We start from the raw sequence: 9,864 nt of genomic DNA on the forward strand, positions 1-9,864 counted from the left end.
ACATGAATATACATTTGTCCACTGAAAGAGCTCAAGAACAACTGATGACAAATCAAGACAACAAAATGATAAATTATACGATAAATTTGTTTTATTTAGCAATTAGAAGAGAGCAAGGAGCAGAGGGAATGTCAGAGGGATACAGATTTCTGCACTGTAGAACTAGTCACTTGTGCTTTCACAACCACTACAAGAGAGGAGGTGCCCAAAACAGAGAATATGGGAGAATTCATGGGTATATGGAAACAAGGAGAAAGTGCACTATTCAGGAGTAGGACCCAGGCAGGTTTCTGTATTGAAAATGGGCAGGAGTAATATCCTACTAATGCTCAGCCTACTAACGGAACAAAGAGGCAAGAGTAATGTTTTGGTAACAAAGTGAGGCCCCAGTTGTGGTTGTATTAAGGTATAAATCAGAGGTTGAATTTCTAGGCTGAGCAATGGAAACTTAGGTGGAGCAGGTATAGGCAGCGATGAGAAATGAAGGCACTCAGCAGGTTCCGCTCAGAGTCAGAGAGTAAGAAACCAGAGACGGGAGAGGAGAAGCAGCCTGAGAGAGGGCAATCCAGTTGTAGATGGGACAACGTGGGGCCAAGAGCTGATGGCAGGACTTAGTGCTTGTAGCTCTTCCTAGTGGAGGATGAGGTGGTGGTGTATTTGATGGTGGAACTGCTGCCCCCAGAGGAGCTGAAGCCACCCCCAATGCCTCTGCCGCTGCTGGAACTGAAGCCAGCTCCCAGGCTGTGGCCGCTGCCATAGGAGTAGCCGCTGCCTCCGCCCAGGCCTGAGCCACTGCCCACACCGCTGGCACTGCCATAGCCGCCAGCGCTGCCATAGCCTCCGGAGACGGTGGACTGCACCACAGCTGTGAAGGGGAGGGAGACAAGGACACACAGGACACAGTGAGCTCATTCTGCCAGTCTGAGTCTCGTCAGATGGGCTAAGGGCAAGGGAGAGGGGCAAGCAAAGTACTTACAGATGTTGACTTGTCCAACACCTTCCCCACTCAGCCTAGGAAGGGAGAAGACACAGGGACCGTGAGACCTCAGACAGCCACCACTGGACCAGAGTGGGAAGCCTCGATGTGAGGATAACCCATGAGCAAACTGCCTTTTAAGATTCTCTGAGAGTCATGATTGTGGCCATAAGTAGAATGCCTTCAACTTGTGCTCATGGCCAGACATCATGGACATGTATTCAGAGGTTTGAGGAGCTTGTGTGAGTTACCCACCTGCACTCCTCACCCTCCAGCAGCTTCCTGTAGGTGGCAATCTCCAAGTCCAGGGCCAGTTTGCCATTAATCTGCTCCTGGTACTCCTTCAGCAGCCGGGCCATGTCCTGCTTGGCCTTCTGCAGAGCATCCTCCAGATGGCATCCTTGAGGGCCATCTCCCCACGCTGTTCAGCATCAGCAATAGCGGACTGCAGGTTGGCACACTAGAGCAAGAAGATAGGCAGAAGGAACTCGTAATGTAGTTCTCCAGGAGAGTAGCCATACTTCTTTCTAGTGAGGTACAGTTCCAGATACCAGATACCATAGAAAGGGACTTCTACCACATGTTTTCCAGTCTTTTGCTGTTCTGCACAACTTACCCAGACTGGGAGCCACTTGAGAACACCTGTGCCGTTTTTAAACCACCCTCCATGAGGGGTGGGTGGAAGACCTTATGTTGGACCAAATACCAGCATACTTGGAAGAAATGGACCAATTCATTTGTTTTGAGTGCTGCCTCCAAAGTTAAACCAGCACCTTTTCTGATTATCTCACGGGGATGCCCCATTAACTTACACAAAATCACCAACATCCGCACCTAAGGTATGAGTTTCATTGCTAGCTGCTGAGATCTTGTCTTCCTTACTCCTAAGGCTTCTAAAATGCTTGGGAAATGGATCTTCATCCTGGGTCATTGCTCAACACTCTATTTCAATTGAATGTTGAACAGATTTGGAACAGTCTGGCCCCACTCTGGAACTCCCCTTTTCTTTCCCCACTTGTTTCTTCTACTCCTAAACCAATCATTCTCCTTAAATAATCTCTTTCCAAAGTCCCTGGACAATCTTTTTACAGTCTAATTGAAATTGTTCCTGTCATGTGATTGTATCATCTGTAGGGTTGGCATCCATCTGTCCTAACATGTGGGAATTCATTGAGGGTGGGAGCCGCATGCACCCCTCTCTTTGCTCTTCCCCCAATTCCCAGCATTTCCCAAATGGTGGCTGATGGCTGCCTGGTGGTTGAGTGAGGAAGCGATGCTTATCTTCTCCAGAAGCCCCTACCATACCTGCTTCTTGACACGGTCGATCTCAGATCTCAGCCTCTGGATCATGCGGTTGATCTCAGCAATCTCCTGCTTGGAGTTGCGCAGATCATTCATCAGTCTGCCTGCGGTGGCCTGCAGCTCCTCATACTGGAGTCCAGAGGGAGAGAAGGTGGTGCATATGGGCTTTCATGACTTGAGTTCTCAACCAGGCATTTAACACACCTGGAGCTAGTGACTTCTCACCAAGGCATTTTAGAGAAAGTTGACGGGGCAAGCTCACTGAATACTGTACACTGATCACAGACCCTCTTTTTAATGGACTGCTGGCTGCCTAGTTCAGTTGAAGACCAGCAATGTTCTATATTATGTTTCTGAGTGAGTCAGCATCAGAGTGAAGACAAAAGCAAGAATCACTAGATCCTTATCTATGTAGCTACCTTCCTGCACTTGGGTTCTTTGACTTAATTGAACTTGGACATAAATTCTGTGAATGCCTGCTCTGTGAGTGCAGGGTTCACACCTGTGAGAAATCATCAGCTTTCTTGAGGTGATTTTCCCAGCGAAGCGGGTAGGCTTGCTGGTGTCTAGGAAGAGGACACAGGCAATCCTGGGCACCTGTCAACTCAAGGCTCACCTTGCTCTGGTACCAGGACTCAGCCTCAGCCCGGCTCTTCTGAGCGATCTCCTCATATTGGGCTTTGACTTCAGCGATGATGCTGTCTAGGTCCAGGTTACGGTTGTTGTCCATGGACAGGACCACGGAAGTGTCTGAGATGTGGGTTTACATCTGAGCCAGTTCCTGCAGAGCATAAGATCATCAGACCATCTTTCCCTTGGCCTTACAGACGTACCCCACCCCAAGATCCTCCACCCTTGGCAGAGCCCCATCACAACAAAAAAAGAGGAGTGGAGATGCTTACTGCTTCATACAAGGCTCTGATGAAGTTGATCTCCTCTTTCAGAGCCTCCACGTTGGCTTGGAGATCATCATTATTAATGTAGGCAGCATCCACATCCTGGGGAACAAGCCAACACCTTGGAGTCAGCTGAGCCTTCCTTCCCAGTCTGAACACCTTTTAGTCTCCCCATCTACTCCCCTCTTGGATGTGTGCAGGGCCCAAGAGTCCTTTCTTTCTAGAAAGGAATGTGAACCCCTGATCTTCAGCAGCTCACCTTCTTTAGAGTCACAAATTCATTCTCTGCTGCTGTGCGCTTGTTGATTTCATCTTCGTATCTAGACACAGAAGAGGGTAAGACATAATTGAGCCAGTGGCAAGGATGATACAGAGAAAGTGTCCTGGAATCCCAACTTTGCATAAAAGAGATATGCCCAAAAAGAGCTTCCTGTCAGTGAGCCACAAAAATGACTTTTTGTGGTTCCTAAATTGTTTTCTCTCCCTATCCACCTCCATGGCCCTTTGTCTTTTGGGTTTGTTTTAGGTAATAATTGTGATTTTCATTTCCATGGATGTGTTTTGCTATGGAATCAGGCCCACATCTTGACCTAGTCACCCAATAATCTTGAAGACTTTGGGGAACTGAACTCCTTTCTCTCCTTGAACTCACTTGTTCTTGAAGTCCTCCACCATGTCCTGCATGTCCCTGAGCTCTGAGTTCAGTTGGATGCTCTCCCCCTCTAAGCTCTCCAGGTGTCTCCTGAGCTTGTTGATATACTGCTCAAACCAGGGCTCCAGATTCTGCCTCACAGTATTGGTGCCCTGCTCCTGGAGCAGAGTCCACTTGGTGTCCAGGACCTTGTTCTTCTGCTCCAGGAACCGCACCTGGAAGAGACAAGATGATTATTTGCCAGAGAGAGCAAAGGTGAAAGAGATGTTACTTGTCAGGTGCCCAAGCATGTCTGGGTAGTCACCCAGGTGGGTTATTATGGAGCATGTACAGAGGGTCAGGCTGACAGTGTTGCACCCCCAAACCTATTTCCTTCCCACCCTAGCAGTCCTAGTGTGAAATTCTTCCAGAGACCTATGATGTCTTCTCACTGACTAAGCTATATAGCGCATCAGTGACTTTGACATTTCTTCTCTTTCTATTGAAAAGCACAACCATACATCTAGTTAAAAATAGTATTTCTCCAGGTGGCTGTATGGCTCAGTCAGTTACGTGTCTGACTCTTGATTTTGGCTCAGGTCATGACCACCCTGTTTTTAGATTGAGCCTTCTGTTGGGCTCTAGGCTCTCTGCCTCTTGATCTGCTCCTCTCCTGCTCTCTCTCTCTATCTCAAAATGAATAAATGAATGAATGAATGAATGAATGAATAAATAAATAAGTAAATAAATAAACAAACATTAAAAATATTATTTTCCTATTCCACTGCACAAAGTTATTTTTTTTTAATTGTACCTCAGTTAAGGGATTGTTAAATGTGCAGAAACTAATGATTTAATCCAATTCAGTTAATGATTGGATTCCATTAACTTCTGCTTTAGTGCATGATTTTCCTGTACAACAAATGCCCTAATGGTCATGCTCTAGTTCTATACATTTAGTATTTCTATGATATATAAACATTTTTGAGTCTTTTTTTTTCTAATCCAGCCAGAAATCCTTTCTTTTCTTTTCTTTTCTTTTCTTTTCTTTTCTTTTCTTTTCTTTTCTTTCCTTTTCTTTCCTTTTCTTTTTTTCTTTCTTTTCTCTTTTTTCTTTTCTTTTCTTTTCTTTTCTTTTCTTTTCTTTTCTTTCTTTTTTCTTTTCTTTTCTATTCTTTCACCCTTTTCCTCATGTCCAGAGCCCTAGAACAGTTTTCCACTGGAATTATTATTTAATCTCTTAGAATATTCAGCAGGTAAAGCTGACCAATTCTATTCTCTCATTGCCTTATTTTGCTTCACGGATAACACAAGTTGAGTATTGTTCCCTGGCTGGGTTGAAGGACATTTAAGAGACCCAGTGGTTTCAAGTGATTTCCATCACCTTCTGCGTGTTGTCAACATGGAGGCCATCTGACATCCCAGGGGAGAGCTCCTCTGAGTCCCCTTCTCCCTCCCTCCTGAATCTCACCCCAGTAGGACATTCACTGATTGTCTAGTCTGGGGAGCCTGACAGCCCAGTGGAGGCAGGTGTTCCTGGCTCACCTTGTCGATGAAGGAGGCGAACTTGTTGTTGAGGGTCTTGATCTGCTCCCGCTCCTCAGTCCTCACCTGCTGGATGGTGGGGTCGATTTGCAGGTTCAGAGGAGTGAGGAGGTTCTGGTTGATGGTGACCTCTTGGATGCCTCCAGGGGGGCACACAGGGAAGCCAGAGCCCCCATAGCCACCAGCAAAACCAGCTCCACCACCGAGCCCAAAGCCACCACCAGCTGCAGCACCAAAACCAAGTCCACTGGCAGCGCCACCTCCATAGCCAAAGCCACCTCCAACTCGGCCACCATATCCGCCACTGATGGCACAGCTGCCCCCTCCGATGGAGATCCTCTTGGAGCCGCCCAGGCTATAGAGGCTCCTGCTCCCAAAGCCAGCTCCTCCACACACTCCACCGAGGCCACCTGTGCCCCTGGAGCGGGACACAGAGACACTGCTGAAGCCAGAGCGGCAGACCCCTGGGACTCTGGCTGAGCTGGTGCTGAAGCCACGGTGGCTGACGCTTTGGCTCCTCACGGTGGATTTGCTAGACATGATTCCTGAAGAGGGAAGGCTGAAGAAAGCGTGAGAGGCTGGAGGGTAGAGCTGAGAGGAGCAGATCTGTGAGATGAGCCTCCCGGCAGCAGTTTATATATGGTGAAAATGGGCTGGGCTCCATCCTGGAAGGTGAGTTTGTAGATTGGGAAGGGTTGGGCATTTACAAACAGTAATGTCACATCTGGATTACTAGAAAAGTATGAAATAATGAAAATTTCATTTTTGGCTTCCTTTAGTCAGGGAAAATATCTCCTGTCTTCCAGCTTTGACTTGATCTCAGTATAATGTGACTATTCTCAATTCACTGAGGTAGGAGTAGTTACTGTCTCAAAGTTCTGCATGTTATGCTCGTGTATGAGAAATTAAGTGCACTCCTCTCCACCTGTGTTGTACCCAGCAGAGATAGGAGACTGAAATAATCTATTTCATATGCCTTCATAGTAACATTCTCATTATTTTTCATTATTACAGAAGTTAAATATGAGTTTTCTTTTGCTCTTATGTAAAATTTCACCCACATAAAGGAGTAACATAACAACATAATCGGTCCCTATATTCTTATTACTCAGCTTTATAAAAGTCATTATCTCAAAACCAGTATAACAGCTTCCATATTCCTACCCTATTCCTTGATGACTGTAAATTATTGGAAAACAAATGTCAGAGATCATGTTGTCTCGTTTGTATATAATTCTGTATTTATGTCCGAATGAGAGACGCTTAAAAATTTAACCAAAGTACCACTTTCATATATTAAAAATGTATATATTCATTAACATCAACAGGTATGTATTCAGTCTTCAATATACCTCTTGGTGTTATTTATTTTTTTATTTTGGTTGTCAGAATCAGGATCCAAATATGCTCTATATCTGTTATTTGTGTGTGAAATGTCTTTTAGATAATATCTTCTAAATCATTTAAGTCAGTATATCCTTCTTCATTTTTTTCCATACAATTTATTTGTTAAAGAGACTGGGTTCTTTGGCAGGTGCAGTGTTTCATTCCTTGGATTTTTCTAGTTGCATGTTCATGGTGCCTCATTGAACATCTTACTGTGTCCTTTGTATATCCCGTAAAGTGATAGGTAAAGCTAGAAACTTAATGTGCTATCTGTTTAAACATTCCAGATGTAGATGTATAGACTGCCTACTCATTTATTGAGCATTGTTACTTACACACTTGCTTCAATGTTTAGATGTTGAAGGAGAATGTTGAAGACGTTCAAGGAATAAAATATACATTCAAGGTCATTCCCCAAGCAGCCAATTCCTATATATGGATTCAAGCGGTGTTCTCAGTTCCTGTGTATCTTTGTAGTATCCTCATTTGGGTGTTTCTGTGTTTTTCCTGGGGTATGTGGTGTGTGTGTGTGTGTGTGTGTGTGTGTGTGTGTCTGAGACAGACAGAGAGAGAAAGAGACAGAGAGAGAGAGAGAGAGAGAAGAAAGAGATGGAGAGAGATATTGGGGCGAGTGTATATGTACAGAGGGTGCCCATATTGTTAAAAAGTATATATTTTATGCATATCCATGTTTGTATAATATACACCTTTATATCCTCTTTTCAGTTATGCCTGTGTTGTATTTCTTATGTGTTTACTCCTCGTCCTCCTTTAACGCTCAGTGATGGCTGTTTCATACCTGCAAGCTCTTCTTTCCCTCTGTCTACCTCCCTTTCCGTGTCCATTACAGCCCACTCAGCAATGTCTTCACCTCCCTGTCTGCTTTCAGCATGGCCTTCATTTCTAGTGTGGTTTTGTCTTGTTTCTTGGCTCTTTTTCTGAGCTCCTCCAGTTCACTTTCTCCTTTATTATCTCATTCAATTGCCCCATTTGTTCTCTGATTTTATCATGGTGTCTATTTCACCGAATTTTGGGAAATATACTATTGGAATTTTTTTCTGTTGAGTGTTTTTCACATGCCTCTTGTTTGTCCCTGTGTTATTTAATGGAAGGTGCCTATTGTGATCCTGGAATGCTTCCTTTATCTCTGCCTTTGTTTTTTAATGAGTGTTTATTTTTGAGAGAGAAGAGAGAGAGAGAAGAAGAAGCAGGGGAGGAGCAGAGAGAGAGAGAGGGGGAGACACAGAATCTGAAGCAGAGAATCCAAAGAAGGCTCCAGGCTCTGAGCTGTCAGCACAGAGCCCAACACGGGGCTGGAACCCATGAACCGTGAGATCATGACCTGAGCTGACGTTGGACGCTTAACCAACTGAGCCACCCAGGCGCCCTGGAATGGTTCCTTTCTGACCAGTGCTCATCTGTGAATGAAGCAAGCCCTTTCTGGCCCTGCCATTTGCAGGAGGTATTCTGGGAGGGGGGCCAGGGCCATATCCAGGCTAATAGGATTTCTCATTATGACACAGGGCTGTGTGAATAATTCCTCTAAGCTTTAATTCTGACAAGCCAACAAAGGTCACCACAGAGTGGCTCACAATTTCGTCTCTGCTTTCTTTGCTTCACCAACAAAATGCTGCCAATAAGCCTGGACTGATTCCTTATTCAGCCCAGCCTTCACAGTTTTGTGAAACTTCATGACAAATGGGGTCCTGCCTCCAGCCCACACACCCAGTTCTGATTGTTGCAAACAAGGGATTCTTGGATGTGCACCTGATGAAGTGTCCTTTACAGGGACTTAGCAGCAGTGCAGTGAGTCAACAGTGTCTGGCACGTAGGAAAACCTGTGTTGGCTTTGTTTGGTGTTCCTTCGTGGTTATTGAGTTGTTTGGTTTGGATTTGTTGGTGTTGAGTGTTCTTCCCTGAGATCTGCAGCTGTGGGCATCTTCTCTCTGAGTTTCTTAACAACTGTCTTGCATTTTTCTATGTCTGTGAGAATATTCTTCTATTTCTTTTAAGGTTTATATATTTTGAGAGGGTGCAAGAGGGGGAGGGGCAGAGGGAGAAGGGGACAAGGGATCCAAAGTGGGCTCTGGGCTGCAGCAAGACCCATGTGGGGCTCAAACTCACAAACCATATCATGACCTGAGCAGAAATCAGATGCTCAACTGAGTGAGCCACCCACATGCTCCTTTTTTTTTTTAATGGATTTTAGATTGTTTCATGTTGGTGGTTGAAGGTGGAGTTTAGTTTTATGTTTCTTGTTCTTCTTGTTTTGGGATAATTTTTGAGAAAGTGCACAAATTAAAAGAAATACAACTTGAAATAACCAATATTGTTTTAGCATATGTCCTTCATTTATTTCTCTCTGTCTCTGTCTCTCTCTTTCTCTACCTTAGTTGTTGTATAATTTTGTTTACAAATTTGGTATTAGTTAAAAATATAGCTGTCACTTTGAGCCCCACACCTTAAGCAGTTTTTGTCATAAACTTTTCATTTCAGAACAGTTTTAGATTTACAAACAGTTTCTAAAAGTAGTACAGAGAGGTCCTGTAGACCTCACACAATTTCTCTCTTATTAATACCTCATGTTAGTATGGTACATCTGGCACAATGAAGGAACCAATACGAATATACTAGTAATAGTTGTGTTTATTTGGATTTCTTTAGCTTTTATCAATGTTCTTTTTTTTTTTTTCCTGTTCTAGGCTCTCATCCAGGATACTACATTACTTTTAGTCATTATGTCTCCTTAACTCTTGTTTCCTGAGACTGGTTGTCAGGTTTTCCTTGTTTTGATGACCTTGAAAATTTCAAGAGCAGTGGACTGATATTTTCTAGAATTTCAGATTTCAGTCTTGTCTGATGATTTCTCAAGATAAGACTGAGTTACAGGATTTTGAGAGGAAGATCACAGAGGTAACATTCCATTCTCATCACATCGTATCAAGGGTACATGCTTTGATGTGTCTTATTACTATTGTTGTTAACCTTGATCACCTGGCTGAGGGAGTGTTTGTCAGATTTTTGGAAAGTTATTATAAAGTTATTCTTTTACCCTTTTTCCTCCATACTCTTTGGTTTTTTTTAATATGAAATTTATTGTCAAATTGGTTTCCATACAACACCCAGTG

The 9,864-nt window shown here is 44.0% G+C and overlaps 1 protein-coding gene across 1 annotated transcript; it reads right to left on the bottom strand.

The window, feature by feature from the left end:
* Window positions 1–611: 611 nt before the first annotated feature.
* LOC124501608 (keratin, type II cytoskeletal 6A-like) lies at window positions 612–5,890 on the bottom strand. Its single transcript, XM_047065950.1, is given in 10 exon segments — window positions 612–865; window positions 977–1,011; window positions 1,232–1,370; window positions 1,373–1,436; window positions 2,282–2,407; window positions 2,895–3,059; window positions 3,181–3,276; window positions 3,434–3,494; window positions 3,827–4,041; window positions 5,351–5,890. Coding segments are annotated over 10 exon segments (1,695 nt in total).
* Window positions 5,891–9,864: the final 3,974 nt, after the last annotated feature.

The sequence above is a fragment of the Lynx rufus genome, unplaced genomic scaffold (genome assembly GCF_022079265.1).
Source record: "Lynx rufus isolate CCGP_SWC_20201006 ecotype Redwood Valley unplaced genomic scaffold, mLynRuf1.p SCAF_7, whole genome shotgun sequence".
Classification (NCBI taxonomy): domain Eukaryota; kingdom Metazoa; phylum Chordata; class Mammalia; order Carnivora; family Felidae; genus Lynx; species Lynx rufus.